This window comes from Telmatherina bonti (genome assembly GCF_933228915.1).
Source record: "Telmatherina bonti genome assembly, chromosome: 22".
In the NCBI taxonomy this organism is placed as follows: Eukaryota; Metazoa; Chordata; class Actinopteri; order Atheriniformes; family Telmatherinidae; genus Telmatherina; species Telmatherina bonti.
Window position 1 is genome coordinate 5,784,539 of NC_136631.1, and position 20,292 is coordinate 5,804,830.

General features: G+C 46.0%; 1 protein-coding gene across 1 annotated transcript in view; it reads left to right on the forward strand.

Annotated features, from left to right (window-relative positions):
- Positions 1 to 4,481: 4,481 nt before the first annotated feature.
- Positions 4,482 to 20,292, forward strand: part of eipr1 (EARP complex and GARP complex interacting protein 1) — a 62,787-nt gene continuing 46,976 nt past the window's right edge. The window contains exons 1-2 of the mRNA XM_079261726.1: positions 4,482 to 4,576; positions 19,861 to 19,997. Coding sequence (XP_079117852.1) covers positions 4,493 to 4,576; positions 19,861 to 19,997 — 221 coding nt within the window. The 5' untranslated portion in view covers positions 4,482 to 4,492. The remainder of the gene's footprint in view (positions 4,577 to 19,860; positions 19,998 to 20,292) is intronic.

Consider the following 20,292-nt stretch of genomic DNA (forward strand, 5'->3'; position numbering starts at 1 on the left):
CAACTCCGAGAAGCGTGGAGTAAAGAATCAATACTCTGCAGACGGCTGTATGCAGGGAGCGATCAAAGCAAAGTATGCAGTAAAAGCTACACTTTAGCAGCAGAGAGGCAACCGTGTGTTCCACCCTGCTGGAGTTAGATTGACAGAATTGGGCTGCAGGATTTACCAATAAATACTCTGGGCTAACTACGCAGAACCCAGTAATATGTTATTGTCACCTTCATTGGCAGTTTATTACTCCAGAATGTAATTAGTGGAGTCAAGTAATATGACTTCACACACACTTAAAGCCCGGTCGATATGCTCATGACTCTGATATTTCTCCTCTTAATAAGAAAAAAATCCAATTACAGCCTGAAAATTTATTTTAAGGTACAAGTAAAGCAGTTATTGATATCTAGTGGTTATGTTTGAGATAGCAGCCATGTGAAATGCTGTTTTCCCAAAATCTGAGGAACAGACTGGATGTTTTCCACCTTCTCAGCTGCTTGTTAACACGAAAACACAGCGTTCAGGAAGGCTCTTACATTCAGGAGTCTCCATTTCAGCTCCACATACACATGGTAGCATCAGAATCTGGAGGGGTGGGGGGGATTTTCCTTTTTTAGTAAAATATAAATATATCATTTAAATATTTTTTATTAAAAAAACACATCAGATAGGATCACCATTATAGTGTTACATGATGAGGTGGAACGGGAGATTCTCATCATGATGTGGTGGAACGGGAGATTCTCATCATGATGTGGTGGAACGGGAGATTCTCATCATGATGTGGTGGAACGGGAGATTCTCATCATGATGAGGTGGAACGGGAGATTCTCATGGCGATGAGGTGGAACGGGAGATTCTCTTAGTGATGAGGTGGAATGAGAGATTCTCATCATGATGAGGTGGAACGGGAGATTCTCATCATGATGTGGTGGAACGGGAGATTCTCATCATGATGAGGTGGAACGGGAGATTCTCTTAGTGATGAGGTGGAACGGGAGATTCTCATCATGATGAGGTGGAACGGGAGATTCTCATCATGATGAGGTGGAACGGGAGATTCTCATCATGATGAGGTGGAACGGGAGATTCTCATCATGATGAGGTGGAACGGGAGATTCTCATGGTGATGAGGTGGAACGGGAGATTCTCATGGTGATGAGGTGGAACGGGAGATTCTCATCATGATGAGGTGGAACGGGAGATTCTCTTAGTGATGAGGTGGAACGGGAGATTCTCATCATGATGAGGTGGAACGGGAGATTCTCATCATGATGAGGTGGAACGGGAGATTCTCATCATGATGAGGTGGAACGGGAGATTCTCATCATGATGAGGTGGAACGGGAGATTCTCATGGTGATGAGGTGGAACGGGAGATTCTCATCATGATGAGGTGGAACGGAAGATTCTCATCGTGATGAGGTGGAACGGGAGATTCTCATCATGATGAGGTGGAATGGGAGATTCTCATGGTGATGAGGTGGAACGGGAGATTCTCATGGTGATGAGGTGGAATGGGAGATTCTCATGGTGATGAGGTGGAACGGGAGATTCTCATGGTGATGAGGTGGAACGGGAGATTCTCATGGTGATGAGGTGGAACGGGAGATTCTCATCGTGATGAGGTGGAACGGGAGATTCTCATCATGATGAGGTGGAACGGGAGATTCTCATCATGATGAGGTGGAACGAGACATTCTCATCATGATGTGGTGGAACGGGAGATTCTCATCATGATGAGGTGGAACGGGAGATTCTCATCATGATGTGGTGGAACGGGAGATTCTCATCATGATGAGGTGGAACGGGAGATTCTCATGGTGATGAGGTGGAACGGGAGATTCTCATCATGATGAGGTGGAACGAGAGATTCTCATCATGATGTGGTGGAACGGGAGATTCTCACCATGATGTGGTGGAACGGGAGATTCTCATCATGATGAGGTGGAACGGGAGATTCTCATGGTGATGAGGTGGAACAGGAGATTCTCATGGTGATGAGGTGGAACGGGAGATTCTCATGGTGATGAGGTGGAACGGGAGATTCTCATCATGATGAGGTGGAACGGGAGATTCTCATCGTGATGAGGTGGAACGGAAGATTCTCATCGTGATGAGGTGGAACGGAAGATTCTCATCATGATGAGGTGGAATGGGAGATTCTCATCATGATGAGGTGGAATGGGAGATTCTCATGGTGATGAGGTGGAACGGGAGATTCTCATGGTGATGAGGTGGAACGGGAGATTCTCATGGTGATGAGGTGGAATGGGAGATTCTCATGGTGATGAGGTGGAACGGGAGATTCTCATGGTGATGAGGTGGAACGGGAGATTCTCATGGTGATGAGGTGGAACGGGAGATTCTCATCGTGATGAGGTGGAACGGGAGATTCTCATCATGATGAGGTGGAACGGGAGATTCTCATCATGATGAGGTGGAACGAGACATTCTCATCATGATGTGGTGGAACGGGAGATTCTCATCATGATGAGGTGGAACGGGAGATTCTCATCATGATGTGGTGGAACGGGAGATTCTCATCATGATGAGGTGGAACGGGAGATTCTCATGGTGATGAGGTGGAACGGGAGATTCTCATCATGATGAGGTGGAACGAGAGATTCTCATCATGATGTGGTGGAACGGGAGATTCTCACCATGATGTGGTGGAACGGGAGATTCTCATCATGATGAGGTGGAACGGGAGATTCTCATCGTGATGAGGTGGAACGGGAGATTCTCATCGTGATGAGGTGGAACGAGAGATTCTCATGGTGATGAGGTGGAACGAGAGATTCTCATCATGATGAGGTGGAACGGGAGATTCTCATCATGATGAGGTGGAACGGGAGATTCTCATGGTGATGAGGTGGAACGGGAGATTCTCATGGTGATGAGGTGGAACGGGAGATTCTCATGGTGATGAGGTGGAACGGGAGATTCTCATGGTGATGAGGTGGAACGAGAGATTCTCATCATGATGTGGTGGAACGAGAGATTCTCATCATGATGAGGTGGAACGGGAGATTCTCATCATGATGAGGTGGAACGGGAGATTCTCATGGTGATGAGGTGGAACGGGAGATTCTCATGGTGATGAGGTGGAACGGGAGATTCTCATGGTGATGAGGTGGAACGGGAGATTCTCATGGTGATGAGGTGGAACGGGAGATTCTCATCATGATGAGGTGGAACGGGAGATTCTCATCATGATGAGGTGGAACGAGAGATTCTCATCGTGATGTGGTGGAACGGGAGATTCTCATCATGATGTGGTGGAACGGGAGATTCTCATCATGATGAGGTGGAACGGGAGATTCTCATCATGATGAGGTGGAACGGGAGATTCTCATCATGATGAGGTGGAACGGGAGATTCTCATGGTGATGAGGTGGAACGGGAGATTCTCATCATGATGAGGTGGAACGGGAGATTCTCATCATGATGTGGTGGAACGGGAGATTCTCTTAGTGATGAGGTGGAACGAGAGATTCTCATGGTGATGAGGTGGAACGGGAGATTCTCATGGTGATGAGGTGGAACGGGAGATTCTCTTAGTGATGAGGTGGAACGAGAGATTCTCATCATGATGAGGTGGAACGGGAGATTCTCTTAGTGATGAGGTGGAACGGGAGATTCTCATGGTGATGAGGTGGAACGGGAGATTCTCATCATGATGAGGTGGAACGGGAGATTCTCATGGTGATGAGGTGGAACGGGAGATTCTCTTAGTGATGAGGTGGAACGGGAGATTCTCATCATGATGAGGTGGAACGGGAGATTCTCTTAGTGATGAGGTGGAACGAGAGATTCTCATCATGATGAGGTGGAACGGGAGATTCTCATGGTGATGAGGTGGAACGGGAGATTCTCTTAGTGATGAGGTGGAACGGGAGATTCTCATCATGATGAGGTGGAACGGGAGATTCTCTTAGTGATGAGGTGGAACGAGAGATTCTCATGGTGATGAGGTGGAACGGGAGATTCTCATCATGATGAGGTGGAACGGGAGATTCTCATCATGATGTGGTGGAACGGGAGATTCTCATGGTGATGAGGTGGAACGGGAGATTCTCATCATGATGAGGTGGAACGGGAGATTCTCATGGTGATGGTTCTTGAAGGTGCTCACTGAGTAAATAATCCTCCATTACTTAATTGTGGATCTCCAGAAAATTCCTTGCACAGCCATTGATTCCTCCACTTCGTTGTTCTTCAAGCAGCGATTTATGGTGAGAATATGGGCTTGATTGATGTAAAAGATTCTTCCTGGTTGGAGACGAACGTAACATTTAGCTTCCTTCACACATCTTTATTGTTCCACTCAGCAGCTTTAAACTTATCAGCCTGAATATAAATTCAATATCAGTCAAGAGGAGCTAAATCACACCGTAAACCATAAAAAGATAATGTGAAAGCAAACATGTTACATGTTCTCTGACTGCAACTCTTCTCCGTGTGTGTGTGTGTGCATTTACAGTGTGCTGTGGGAGCCCATGGGAGATGGCAAGCGTGTGATTTCATTGGCTGATAACCATGCGCTGCTGTGGGACCTGCAGGAGAGCGCCACACAGGCCAGGGTAAGACACACAAACCGTGCAGCACAGAGCCAACCTGACCATATCGCTAGAAAAGCTAGCTCATTATTTGATAACCACCGTATCGTCTTGGTGTTATCAGACGAGCACATCCTCTCTCTGTGACAACAGCAGTGTCCACTAGTCTGTTCCATACACACATTCACACACACATATCTGTTAGATCTAAGTCGAGTCTCCTTTAATGATATTCTGGTCAAGTCTGTCCCACAGTGATAGCAAGAGTCTTGTTTAATAAGAGCGAGAGAAGTATGTCTGCAGTTGGCTGAAGGGAAGCTGCAACACACCAACACATGTTGGTTTCCCATCCAGCAGGGAGGTAAAAGTTGAACATTAATGTGTAGGTTGTCCTTTTCCTGCTGTCAAGAAGACGTATTTAATCTGACTACGCACAGTTGTATCCAATCCAATCCACTTTATTTATAAAGCACATTTTAAAAACAGAAAGTCGCCAAAGTGCTGCACAAAGTTGAACATCACAAAATAAAAATAACAGGAAATAGTAATGTCGTTAAAATGATAAAAACAGGTAAAACAATTAAGGGGAGGGAGGGGGTCCGAGCAAAGATTATGAGGAAATCACAGTCGTGGTCGGTGATGCAGAGGGGATTACAGACAACGCAGCCGCATATCGCAAACATTTTCCACTGATGATGAAGTTCTTCCTCAGCTGATTCTGGACGGGAATATTTACCTCCTGAGGATGATGACTGGTCGCCTAGCAACAGTCAGAGTGTTCTGTTAGAAATCACCTGCATCATAATCACGTACCTGAGGAATCACATGGGCGAGGACGGCTTCACCTGACCCAGGTCGGGGAGAGGTTCTGGACGGCTTCGCCTGACCCAGGTCGGGGAGAGGTTCTGGACGGCTTCGCCTGACCCAGGTCGGGGAGAGGTTCTGGACGGCTTTGCCTGACCCAGGTCGGGGAGAGGTTCTGGACGGCTTCGCCTGACCCAGGTCGGGGAGAGGTTCTGGACGGCTTCGCCTGACCCAGGTCGGGGAGAGGTTCTGGACGGTTCTGGACGGCTTCACCTGATCCAGGTCGGGGAGAGGTTCTGGACGGCTTCACCTGACCCAGGTCGGGGAGAGGTTCTGGACGGTTCTGGACGGCTTCGCCTGATCCAGGTCGGGGAGAGGTTCTGGACGGCTTCACCTGATCCAGGTCGGGGAGAGGTTCTGGACGGTTCTGGACGGCTTCACCTGACCCAGGTCGGGGAGAGGTTCTGGACGGCTTCACCTGATCCAGGTCGGGGAGAGGTTCTGGACGGTTCTGGACGGCTTCACCTGACCCAGGTCGGGGAGAGGTTCTGGACGGTTCTGGACGGCTTCGCCTGATCCAGGTCGGGGAGAGGTACTGGACGGCTTCGCCTGATCCAGGTCGGGGAGAGGTTCTGGACGACTTCGCCTGACCCAGGTCGGGGAGAGGTTCTGGACGGCTTCGCCTGACCCAGGTCGGGGAGAGGTTCTGGACGGTTCTGGACGGCTTCGCCTGACCCAGGTCGGGGAGAGGTTCTGGACGGCTTCGCCTGACCCAGGTCGGGGAGAGGTTCTGGACGGCTTCGCCTGACCCAGGTCGGGGAGAGGTTCTGGACGGTTCTGGACGGCTTCGCCTGACCCAGGTCGGGGAGAGGTTCTGGACGGCTTCGCCTGACCCAGGTCGGGGAGAGGTTCTGGACGGTTCTGGACGGCTTCGCCTGACCCAGGTCGGGGAGAGGTTCTGGACGGCTTCGCCTGACCCAGGTCGGGGAGAGGTTCTGGACGGCTTCGCCTGACCCAGGTCGGGGAGAGGTTCTGGACGGCTTCGCCTGACCCAGGTCGGGGAGAGGTTCTGGACGGTTCTGGACGGCTTCGCCTGACCCAGGTCGGGGAGAGGTTCTGGACGGCTTCGCCTGACCCAGGTCGGGGAGAGGTACTGGACGGCTTCGCCTGACCCAGGTCGGGGAGAGGTTCTGGACGGCTTCGCCTGACCCAGGTCGGGGAGAGGTTCTGGACGGCTTCGCCTGACCCAGGTCGGGGAGTGGTTCTGGACGGTTCTGGACGGCTTCGCCTGACCCAGGTCGGGGAGAGGTTCTGGACGGTTCTGGACGGCTTCGCCTGACCCAGGTCGGGGAGAGGTTCTGGACGGTTCTGGACGGCTTCGCCTGACCCAGGTCGGGGAGAGGTTCTGGACGGTTCTGGACGGCTTCGCCTGACCCAGGTCGGGGAGAGGTTCTGGACGGTTCTGGACGGCTTCGCCTGACCCAGGTCGGGGAGAGGTTCTGGACGGTTCTGGACGGCTTCGCCTGACCCAGGTCGGGGAGTGGTTCTGGACGGTTCTGGACGGCTTCGCCTGACCCAGGTCGGGGAGAGGTTCTGGACGGCTTCGCCTGACCCAGGTCGGGGAGAGGTTCTGGACGGTTCTGGACGGCTTCGCCTGACCCAGGTCGGGGAGAGGTTCTGGACGGCTTCGCCTGACCCAGGTCGGGGAGAGGTTCTGGACGGTTCTGGACGGCTTCGCCTGACCCAGGTCGGGGAGAGGTTCTGGACGGCTTCGCCTGACCCAGGTCGGGGAGAGGTACTGGACGGCTTCGCCTGACCCAGGTCGGGGAGAGGTTCTGGACGGCTTCGCCTGACCCAGGTCGGGGAGAGGTTCTGGACGGCTTCGCCTGACCCAGGTCGGGGAGAGGTTCTGGACGGTTCTGGACGGCTTCGCCTGACCCAGGTCGGGGAGAGGTTCTGGACGGCTTCGCCTGACCCAGGTCGGGGAGAGGTACTGGACGGCTTCGCCTGACCCAGGTCGGGGAGAGGTTCTGGACGGCTTCGCCTGACCCAGGTCGGGGAGAGGTTCTGGACGGCTTCGCCTGACCCAGGTCGGGGAGTGGTTCTGGACGGTTCTGGACGGCTTCGCCTGACCCAGGTCGGGGAGAGGTTCTGGACGGTTCTGGACGGCTTCGCCTGACCCAGGTCGGGGAGAGGTTCTGGACGGTTCTGGACGGCTTCGCCTGACCCAGGTCGGGGAGAGGTTCTGGACGGTTCTGGACGGCTTCGCCTGACCCAGGTCGGGGAGAGGTTCTGGACGGTTCTGGACGGCTTCGCCTGACCCAGGTCGGGGAGAGGTTCTGGACGGTTCTGGACGGCTTCGCCTGACCCAGGTCGGGGAGTGGTTCTGGACGGTTCTGGACGGCTTCGCCTGACCCAGGTCGGGGAGAGGTTCTGGACGGCTTCGCCTGACCCAGGTCGGGGAGAGGTTCTGGACGGTTCTGGACGGCTTCGCCTGACCCAGGTCGGGGTGGTCACAGGCGGTCCACCTGTGATGGTTGTAATGGATAAAAGTCTGTCACTGACGAGGAGTCTGGTTCTGGTTCTGGTTCTGAAGTGAAAAAGATTACAAAGTTTATTGAACAAAAAAAAGAAAGAACAGAAAAATACAAACTGCAACTTGGAGAGACGGTCCGGAGGTCCGACGGGGCAGAAGTCCGGAATGTTCTACCTGAGTCCCGGGCTGAACCGTCCTTTCACCCTCGCAGACGGGCGTCAGCTGCCCTGAATCTGTTATTCTAGACAAGAAATGTCTGCTGTTAGCTGGAACCCTCTTCAGGGAAGAGAGTGTTTAGATCCCAGATGTCTGAATGCAGACATCTGGGATTCTACACGTTGCTATGTCTGTAAAGGGGAATAAGCAGACACTGTAACATTAACTGTAACATGTAAAAACATTTAGTTGCATTTTTAACTCTAAATGGTAGAAAGAGAAACGGAAAAGACTGAACAGACCTGAAGTTAAAGTGTCTTTTTACTGTCTGCAACATATTAACTTTCCACATGTTTTTATCCACACGCATCATAAACAGACATGAAACCAGTCCAGACTTTTGTCTGTGTGGTCATGAAGCCGAGGTGATCATCAGCTGGATGGACCGGGCCTCTCTGGTCGGTGTTTGGACGGAGAGGAGTCTGTGTAGTAACAGTGGTAGTAAACTCTGGTTTATGATGCTTTAAGACCTTTAAAATCTTCAGCGTCTAAAGTGTTAATTTCATCATATGTAAGTTAATTACTTCAGTTTTCTGGTCTATTTTTTATTCTCCTTTCCATTATCTGGCTTTAAAATGAAAATATGAGACAAACCTCATAATGGATGAAAGTTCTTAATTACAACATCGTCAGCTTGAAACAAACATTTATCAGATTTCGCCGTTAAAACTCCAGCGAGATTCTCTTTTTTCTTTTTGTGGTTGTGTCCGTCGCAGAGTGAGGTGAAGAGGGGCTTCACTGTAAATTCACCAACTTCAGCCTGCCGGTTCTGCACTTAAAAAGGCCCATTATGTATTCAAGCTGCTAAACAGAGGTGTGTGTTCATCTGCGTTGTTCAGGCCGAGGCTTTAATGGCTCTGTGTGTGTTCTGTTCCATTAGAAGCTGGTCCTGATGAACAACTTTCACTCCGTTATTCATGCACACTTATTCAGAGCATCATGTTCACACACCTGACAGTTACGGTTTTGTGTGTTTTGGGAGATTTTCTGTTAAACAGGAAGTGTGGTGGTTTCATTTCACCACTAGATGGAGCTGTCCGGTTCGCTTGCGTTGATACGTTGGGTATTTTAGGATTTCTTACATTTTTTCTTATAATTTAACTTTTTTTTTTTTTTTTTTGCAACATTTCTTTGCAATAAATAAATATATATATACATATATATATATATATATATATATATATATATATATATATATATATATATATATATATATATATATATATATATATATATAATATAGATATAATATAGATATATATATATATATAATATAGATATATATAGATATATAGATATATATAGATATATATCTATATATATATGTATATATATGTGTATTATCTACCTGCATATTCACATATATACATACAAACATATATCCATACACATGTACATACAAACCTACATAAAAAAAACAGAAAATAATATTAAATAAATAAAATTAAAAACAGTTTAAAAACATACAACGGCAAAATAATACTAATGTTGACAGACATATATCTGAAAATGAAGTAAGTTCTAGGATTTTTTTATTTCCTGCAGTACAGGTGACCATATATTCCTTGAAATGTCTTCATTTAGAATTGCAGTCTTGCTGTTACCTTTTTCATTCCCATCACGTCTTTTACCCTTTCCCAATTTTATAACATTTTTTTTAACATCTGGTAATAACCTCAAAGCTGGGGCGATGACATCATAAAAAGATGGGCATTGCAAAGCAGTTTTGTGCCAAAAGTTCAGCTTATTGTTGTAAATTTACATTAAAGCGCATCAGTGCAATGCAACATAGAAAACTCTTTTAGGCTAATTATTGCTTCTTCAAGATATGAACTTATTCATGTGATCAAATCCATCAATAATCAGTGCGATGCTGCATACACATATATACACATACATACCCATCTACATACTATACTATATATAGTGTATATATACTATAAATAGGCTTCACTTTTAACCGCCTGAGGCTCTGTCCATCTTTCATATACGGTCTATGGCGGGTACCAAAGGACGTCAGTGTCCATGAGGCATTTATAAACTACTCAAACAACCTTAAAATCAATCACAAAATGCACGTGCGTTTGCCGTGCCATTTGGTCCTATTCAGACTGTGTGAACAGTCTACTCCAGGGTTTAGATAATTAGACATTGGTAGGAACTCCTATCTGGGCAGAGTCTGCAGTAAGCAGCTGCTTCGTCCTTTTAAAATCTGCGTTTTTCAGTAAAAGTTCTTCCGTGTCGTCATGCTCAGCTTCCCTTTTTGGACTTTCTTTGTCCATGTAAAGCACTCAACATCTCTGTTAACCTACCGGTTTAGCGTTGCAGCGCTGATTCCCAACATGTTTAGGCTCTTTAACCTGTTCAGACACACGCAGTGATGTTTGCTGTTGGTGTGTACTTACACCCCAACTCCCAACCCCATCAGATCCCCGGTGTGTAGCTCAGAGACGCCAGCAGCTTCCACAAAACGGTGGTAATTGATGCTCTGGGAATAAGAACGAGCTGCTTTAATACAGCGGATTAATCTTCAGAGGTGTACAATTAAAGTACTACTTCAGCTGACAAAGTGTAATCATAGTAACTGAAGCAAAATAATCATTTGATATCACCTTGGTCAGAATTACATGTGACAATCCTTTGATTCCACTGCTAAATTTATCATGTATTTCCTGTTTGTGAGGGATCAGTGTGTGTTGGCGTGACCCCGGCATGAGGACGAGTAGCCCACAGAGGTGTGTGCAGGGTAATGATCCCATTGTGTGGCACACATACCGGACAATGCAGTTATTATTCCTGCACTGAAGCAGCAGGAGATTGTTGGACAGTGATGTGCAGGGACGGGATAATGAGCGGAGGATGGAGAAAGAGGGAATGATGAAGGGTCCTGCTGATTGGGAAGATGAAGATTAGGAGAGAGGACGAGCGAGCCTGGGTAAGGAAAGAGAGTGGGTTTGATGAGGAGAAGGAGCTCAGCAGCAGAGATGAATTCCTCCAGTGCTGACGAGAATGCTAATCTTCTTACTTCCTCCCTCCTCCCTTCTTCATCCCACTCTCCTCTCCTGTTCCCCCAGTCTGTCAGAGGGTGATGTGTTCATCTAAAGCCATGTCCAGCTGCAGCGTGGATGGGCCTCCCGCTAGGCCCCGGCCTAGATTAGCGAGCGTGCGAGTTCGATGTGGGTGTGTGTGCATGCATACATAAGAGGGGATTGTGGGTAGGAGCGTTCCGGAGTGCATTGTTTGGAAAAAAGATTGCAGCATTTGTGGATGTGTGTGTGCAGAGCTCATCAATTAGACTCGCTGGTGGAAATGAGGGAGAACACCGCGCACACACACACACACACACATTGTCCTGCACATCTGCTCGCACACACCAACAAATACTAACACACCAGAGTCCAGCGAAAGCATGAACGCCGGCCGATTTGACAGATAGCTCTGCGTTAGCGCTGCTGGTCCTTTAAATGAATGCGTCCCCTTGTGTTGTGTGCACTGCCTTGTTAGGGCCCCTAATTTGGTTAGTGCGCTAATAAAGCCGGGAACCCGGGATGCACGGAGCCCGAGCTTCACCAGTGCAGCGAGAGTCCTGCTGCGTTGAAAAAGATTCTTCTCTTTCAGGAAAAAGTCGAGGGATTGCACCAGTTTGCACCAGTACCAACAGATGCAGGAATTACCCTGAAAGTCAGTCACTTTGTAGAAAAATAACAATTTATGCGACACAGACTGGTTCATGTTTATTTAATGGTTATTTGTGATGAAGTGGTTAAAACATGAAAAGTTGCTCTTAGTTGTAATGAGTCATCTGCCGTCTGGTTGGCTTAGAGCACGACTCTGTGGTATCCACACACTGTGCAAGCCACCCTTCGTCTTCATCAGACAGCACTGCTCCAATCCTCTTCACTGGACGGTTTGTTAGCTGTAATGAAAACAGAAAACCTGCAGATGATGCGGTTTATGCGCTAAACACCAGCTAGTGGAAATATCTGCAAATTGCACTTTGTTGACATTTTAGAAATATTGGTTTTATGTTGTGAAAACCTGTAAAGGAAACACAGATGTTGTGCAGAACATCACACGTTAGATGCTTTTAATTTGATTCTGGCGTGTTGAAGCAGGAAAACAGTGAAAACCTGCAGGGTTGCGGCTCTCGTAGGATCTGAATGAGTAACCCTGACTTAAATCAGCGGTTTCTAACTTATATTCCTCACAGGTCTTTTTCATGACCCTGTCCCCGACCCAGTGTTGAAACCACAGACTGTATATAAAAGATGGGCGGAGCCTCCGTGACGTCACCCGTAGGTTTCTGAAGAGCTGAATTGAAGCTCGGTGGGCGGTTCCTACCATCACCATCTTGGCAGGGGCATGTGTGTCGTCTCGCCGGAAAATACAAATATGGGCAAAGAGGTGGAGCTGAGAGGGGGGCTGTGAGCGTCATGGTGGATGATTGACATCGAGCAAACTCCGAGCTTTCTGTAGCTAAGAGCTAACAGCAGTTGTTCTATGTTCTTCTTACTTGAAGCGGGAGATCGGGTACCTGTCAATCAAAAGGACACGCCCTAAATATGCCAAATTTCGAAATTAAATTGCTTTAAAACGGACGAGTTATGAAAAAATTCACTCCCCCCACAGTTGTCATGAAGGTTAACCTGACCTACTAACTGAAAATGGATTTTTGTACCAGGCTGTAACCGTGTTTATTCCTGCTGTAAACATGTTTATTTCTGCTGTAAACATGTTTATTTCTGCTGTAAACATGTTTATTTCTGCTGTAAACATGTTTATTTCTGCTGTAAACATGTTTATTTCTACTGTAAACATGTTTATTTCTGCTGTAAACATGTTTATTTCTGCTGTAAACATGTTTATTTCTGCTGTGAAGTTGGTCTTTTTAACATGGGAGTCTATGGGGATTTGCTCTGTTTTGGAGCCCCTAGTGGATGAAGGGGGAACTGCAGTTTTATGCACTTCTGCATTGGCTTCACTTTTAACCGCTGCAGGTTGCCGCTTGGTTGAAACATGCTTTGTTTTACTTCTCACAGTAAATAACGTGTTCTGACTGAGTCCAGTCCTTCAATCAAGCCAAAGTTAAATAATAAAATATGGCCCACATAGTGTGGATGTCCAGAGTTGGTCCTTGAGGGCAGATGTCCTGTGGGTTTTCCATGTTATCCCTGCTTCAACACACCTGATTGAAATTAAATGGACCCAACAGCCTATGAACGTCTGCACTCATTCATTTGAATCAGGTGTGTTTAAGCAAAGATACATCAAAAACCTGCAGGATTGTGGTCTTTGAGGACCAGAGCTGGACGCCCTCGCCATAAACTGTAAACAAAAAGATGGGCGGAAATTTGGCGTGATTAGGGGCGTGTCTTTTTGATTGAAAGGTATCTGATATCTTGCTGCAAGAAGGCAAAGTGTAGAACAACGGCTGTTTTTAGCAGCTAATGGTGCGCCTTAGCTTTAGCCAGCCTACCCTAGTTAGCTAGTTAGCTCGGTTCACTCTTATCTACAGGTAGCTGTTTGATAGATGTTTATCATCCACCCCCACACTAACAGCCCCCCCTCTCAGTTCCACCTCTTTGCCTATTTCTGTATTTTCCGGGAGTGACAACACACAAGACGCTGTCACGATGGCGAAGGTGGGAACCGCCTAGTGAGCTTCTCTTTAGCCTTTCAGAAACCTACAGATGACATCATGCAGGCTCCGCCCATCTTTTTATATCCAGTCTATCGTATCAGTATAACTGTAATATAACTTCTTTTATTGCAGCGCGACATAATAAACAGGGTTAGGAACAGTGTTCATGGAATTTTATATCAAGGCTACAGCATCTTCCCCTTTTTCCTTTCTCATTTTATCATCCAACTTCTTTCTTTTCCTCCTTTCCACTCTGTTGTACTCCCTCCTTTAATCCTCTGTGGTTTTTTTCTATCAGCCCTCCTTCCTTCTGCTCTGTTGGCCTCTCTCTGTCTCCCACCCTCTGTCCTCCCTAGCTGAAATAATGAGAACGTACCAGGGAGCTGCGTGGTGACGGACCGATCGATGATCCTTGCTCCAGCAGGCAGAGACAGGAGGGAAGGAGGGAGGGGAAGAGAAATGGGAGAAGGAGAGAGATGAGGATAAAAACCTGCAGATAGTCAGGGAGCGGAGAAAAATGGAGCAGCGTGATTCTGCTTTTTAGAACTGCTAGATGCATCATAGCTTGAGGGAAAGATCATTTCCAAAAGCAAGTCAGTGGTTTTAATTGGATTCCGTGTTTAAAGCAGCCTGATGAAGTGATATTCCTCATAATTCTCAGTCCTTAAAACATTTACCTTTGATTAATTTCCACCTTCGTTTTTTTAAATTCATGGAACAGGTTTGATGAATATCTGATGACAAGCGTGTCGTTTGTCTGAAAAGCCTTAAACGCTGCAGTTTAACCTGCCTGCCTCGCAGCCAAACCTCTCTGGGTTTCCTCAGCTTTTCAGAGAAACCAGACGTCCCAGCAAGTTCAAACAAGTCTCGGCTGGGGCCGTTAAGGTTATAGATTTTATTGGTACAACTGTTGTCAAGGAAATAATCCTGATTTTACGATTATTGTTATTAATTCATTATCCAAACTGCTTAATCAGTTTAAGGGGAGTTTATCCCAGCAATCTTCGGGCGAGAGGCAGGGTCCATCCTGGGCAGGTTTGCAGTCCATCCCAGGGACAACACAAAGAGACAAACAACCATTCATGCTCACACTCATTCCTAAGGACAATTTAGAGTAACCAGTTAACCTAACATGCATGTCTTTGGACGGTGGGAGGAAGCCGGAGTACCCAGAGAGAACCCACGCATACACGGGGAGAACATGCAGACTCCACACAGAAAGACCACCGTCGAACCAGCAACCTTCTTGCTGTGAGGCTATAGTCCTAACTACTATACCCACGTGCAGTGAGTATCATTCTGCGATAATTAAGGTAAATGGTACTTATACTGGAAGTTTCATTCATTCATTTTCCTTATTGCTTAGTCCAATTAATGGCCACGGGGGGAGCTGGAGCCTATGCCAGCGCCCTCTGGGTGAGAGGTGGGGTACACCCTGAACAAGTCGCCAGTCTACCGCAGGGACACACAGAGAGACAAACCACGCTCATACTGGGACTTATGTAGCGCTTTTCCAGTCATGCTGACCACTCAAAGCGCTTTTCACATTCACCCATTCACACACGCTCATACCACACACTCATACCCCGATTGGCACCTCAGGGGGCAACTTGGGGTTCAGTGTCTTGCCCAAAGAAATTTTGGCACATCATCAGGGGAAGCCTAAAAGCCATCTCCCAACTTACCAGGAGTAAGACGACCCTGCTCTGTCTCCTGAGCCACAGCAACCCTATTTCTGGTTTTTTTTTTATGTAGAAATAAAAAAAATAAAAAAAAATAGAAAAGCACTTGGATAGTGTAGACCTCTGCCAATCAGCTCATTTCCAGTCTGTGTTCTGGTCATCCATCTTATATTGATATGCTATCAGATTCCAGATCCATTGATTATGATGGATCTGGTCTTAGCTATGTTGTCTTAGCTATATTGTAGTGTTTGTTCCATGTTTGTTCTCTTGCAGTGATGAAAAGTTGTTCCTGTCCTGAATGGCAGTATCCAGAATGTTGTTTCTGTTCTGAACAGTAGTATGCAGAATGTCATTCCTGTTCTAGATGGTAGTGATCAGACTGGTGTTCCTGTTCTGCATGGTAGTATCCAGAATGTTTTTCCTGTTTTGGATGGTACTTTCCAGAATGTCATTCCTGTTCTGGATGGTAGTATTCAGAATGTTTTTCCTGTTTTGGATGGTACTTTCCAGAATGTCATTCCTGTTCTGGATGGTAGTATTCAGACTGGTGTTCCTGTTCTGAATGGAGTATCCAGAACGTTGTTCTTGTTGCAGATGGTAGTATTCAGAATGTAGTTCCTGATCTAGATAGTAGTATCCAGAATGTCGTTCCTGTTCTGGATGGTAGAATCCAGAATGTCATTCCTGTTCTAGATGGTAGTATTCAGACTGGTGTTCCTGTTCTGAATGGAGTATCCAGAACGTTGTTCTTGTTGCAGATGGTAGTATTCAGAATGTAGTTCCTGATCTAGATAGTATTATCCAGAATGTCGTTCCTGTTCTGGATTGATATATATCCAGAATATCGTTTCTGTTCAGGATGGTAGTATCCAGAATGTTGTTCCTTTTTTAGATGGTAGAATCCAGAATGTTGTTCCTGTTCTGCATGGTAGTATCCAGAATGTTTTCCTGTTTTGGATGGTACTTTCCAGAATCTTGTTCCTGTTCTAGATGGTAGAATCCTGAATGTAGTTCCTGTTCTGGATGGTAGTATCCAGAATGTAGTTCTTAATCTGCATGGTAGTATCCAGAATGTTTTCCTGTTTTGGATGGTACTTTCCAGAATCTTGTTCCTGTTCTAGATGGTAGAATCCAGAGTGTTGTTCCTGTTCTGCATCGTAGTATCCAGAATGTTGTTCCTGTTCTGGATGGTAGTATCCAGAACGTCGTTCCGTTTCTGGATGGTAATATCCAGAACATTGCTCCTGTTCCACATGGCAGTATTCACAACGTTTTACCTGTTCAGGATGGTAGTACCAGAACGTTTGTCTTGTTCTGCATGGTAGTATCCAGAATGTTGTTCCTGTTGGGGATGGTAATTTCCAGAACTTTGTTCCTCTTCTGGACGGTAGTATCCAGAGCGTTGTTCCTGTTCTGGATGGTAATATCCAAAATGTTCCTGTTCTGGATGGTAGCATCCAGAATGGTGTTCCTGTTCTGCATGGTAGTATCCAAAACGTCGTTCCTGTTCTGGACGGTAGTATCTAGAACATTGTTCCTGTTCTGGATGGTAGTATCCAGAACGTTGTTCCTATTTTAGATGGTAGTTTCCAGAATCTTGTTCGTGACGTAGCCTTGATCCACATCTATCCTTGATATCCTGTAAAACCTGTTGGGAACTTCTCCCAGATTTTTCTCACTTTTTATTGTGGAGTTATGTGCAGATATACTGAAAATGGTTCTATCTTACAATGAGGAAGAATCCTTCACAACATTCCTGGATCCATGTGTTGATCCGGATCAGAGTCTAAGTTGGACCAGGACTTCTTCTCAGAGAAAATTTCATGAAAGTTCCGTCAAGTAGTTTTTGCCTAAAGTTGCAAACAAATCGATAAACGCTGGTAAAAACACAACGTTACGATACTTTCCACCATCTCTTTGGCAGCATTAAAATTGTGGCCCAGCAGGCATGTCCATGTTGGCCCATAAGGGTTAAATTTGTAATGCAGATTTGGGTCATACCTGAGTTTTTCTGCAGTTTTCACAGTGGACTCACCTGTCTTTCCCCATATGGGTTTGAAGCTGGTTCAGATTGGGTTTTATCTGGGACCAAGATAGGCTCCCCATTCGGACTGGGAAAATGAGCTGTTCTGGACACAAAGTTGGGGAATACGTTGACCACTGTGGGCACTGTTTGCTGCCATACTTTTTCTCTCTAACTTGTGATTCTGTGCTTTTCCACTGCAATTTTGCCCATGAATGGTTGGAATCAGTGCAGATTTTTAGATCTACATGCAACAATCTGCATGTTCTGACAGTTTAAACATGTTTATATTCATGCTTTGTGATGCTCATCATGTCACTTGAATGCTTCCCTTCAGAATAGTATAAATGCAGTATAAATGCCTTACCATGTTTCCTTTTAAAACAGGGATTGTGAAATAACTGTTTTGGACAAACGAAGAAAAGAATGTTGTTTCTTTTGAGACTGAAGAAAAGCTAATGTGTTCTGCTGTATTTCTTCATATTTTCCTCAAACAAAATAGATTAAAAAAAGCAGCAAGCAAACTGTCTCCTGTGCATCTGCTGTTGTTTAACATGGTCTCAAGGTTATTATTTTTCTGCTGTAGTGATACAATTTGGATCAGCATAACTTCTGAAATATTCCAAATTTTCAGGTACCAAATAAAGTAAAGAAACTATTAAATGTTTTAAAATTGATTTTGATTCTAAGCGTCAAACCTTAAAGCACAAAACACAAGTTTTGTGATATTTTTGGTCTAATCTGGAAGCAGTACTTTGTTTTTATTTATTAACATGTAAATGAAAGTATTTTTAGATTATAAAATAAATTTATGCTTTTTTAAAAGAAAGCAACAAAAATAAAACAAAGTTTAAATTATTAAACATAAAACATTGAATTTTGGTAAGAAATAATACTTCACTATAAAACCCCCTTTATCTCCATGAACACTAGTAGGACCTTCATTTCCAGGGAAACTAGCAGGACCTTCATTTCCAGGGAAACTAGCAGGGCCTTCATTTCCAAGGAAACTAGCAGAACCTTAATCTCCATGGAATCTAGTAGGACCTTCATTTCCAGGGAAACTAGCAGGACCTTCATCTCCATGGAAACTAGCAGGACCTTCATTTCCAAGGAAACTAGCAGAACCTTAATTTCTAAGGAAACTAGCAGAGCCTTAATTTCCAAGGAAACTAGCAGGACCTTCATTTCCAGGGAAACTAGCAGAGCCTTCATTTCCAGGGAAACTAGCAGAGCCTTCATTTCCAAGGAAACTAGCAGAACCTTAATTTCCAAGGAAACTAGCAGAACCTTCATCTCCATGCAAACTAGCAGAACCTTCATTTCCAACGAAACTAGCAGAGCCTTCATCTCCATGGAGACTAGCAGAGCCTTCATCTCCATGGAGACTAGCAGGACCTTCATTTCCAAGGAAACTAGCAGGACTTTCATCTCCATGGAAACTAGCAGGACCTTCATGATTCATCTCTAAGGTGGAGTCTCAGAGACTCATTAGCAGAGCTGATTTCTGCATTTCCGTCCCACCAGTGCTGGACACCCCTGCTATAGACTGTACATAAAAAGATGGGTGGAATTTGGCATAATTAGGGGTGTGTCCTTTTGATTGACATGTATCTGACTGCTAGAAGGCAGAGTGTAAGACAACCTCCGGCTAACAGCTTTAGCTTTAGTCCGCCTACCTCAGTCTGATGAGACGGACGTCTCTGTAACCAGCAGAGTCTTTTGTGTAGAGAAGTTCACAGTGATGTTCTCTGTTTGGGGTTTGAACTGTGTTTGGTTTGTTAATGCTGGTAGGGTGTTTCATCTGCGTTTCTCCCTCTCATGTTGCTATGCTACATGTTAGCTTTGCTGCTTCCTGCTGTCTATACTGCATGTATCTGATGCAGCTGTCTGTACAGGTGGCTCTAGTTATGAAAAGGTTAACTGATCAGAGACTCTGAAATGCAGATAAAAACATATAATTTCCTTCCTACAACCATGTGTGGCTATAAAAAGTTGGTGATGAAATCTATTTAAGAAATGGCTCCACTTCTCACTTAATGTGTGACATTTTCTGAATTGGTGGATGGCCCTAATCGCTGGTTTAACCTCCTAACTAATAGAGCATGATGGTCGTTTTGTGAACTGTGGTCTCATTTGCAGTGAAAGCGAAGTCAAAATGAGGTTTGGAGTACAACACAGCCTTTACGTGACGCAAAGAGCTCACTTTGTTTTTAAAAATCCTAAAACTACACGCTGGGTGGTGTGAATCTGCGGCTGTAGGTCAGAGTCATGTCATCTTCAGTCAGCCTGCAGGCAAGACTCTTTTTAATAAACCTCGTTATGCTGATTCAACGCACCTGTCACAGGTACCCAGGCGAATAAGCTCAGACGTGTTAATGAAGCTGCTGCGGTCCTCTGCAGGTCTCTAGCACCGCCACCCTGGAGGGGAAAGGCCAGCTGAAGTTCACCTCAGGCAAGTGGAGCCCCCACCACAACTGCAGCCAGCTCGCCACGGCGAACGACACGGCCATACGAGGCTGGGACCTACGCACCATGAGGTGAGCTCAGTTACCTCCGCCTCGGTTTTTCCGATAACTTCCAACACGCGCAGGTTTCTTTTCCTCGTTTCAAAGCCTTTTCTGTAAACCCTGATACCGATACTTTAATTGTCTATTATTTAAGGGAAAGGCGGATCGTTGTTTTATTATATAAATACTTCTCCTTCTCAGTGTCTGTATTGATCATTTCTCTGGAAACTTGAGGAAGTATGCTCCGTTTAAGACCGTGCCAGGAACAAGAACTTAAAAGCACCGCGGATGGTTTGAAGAATGAAAGAATAACAGGTTTTTAGTG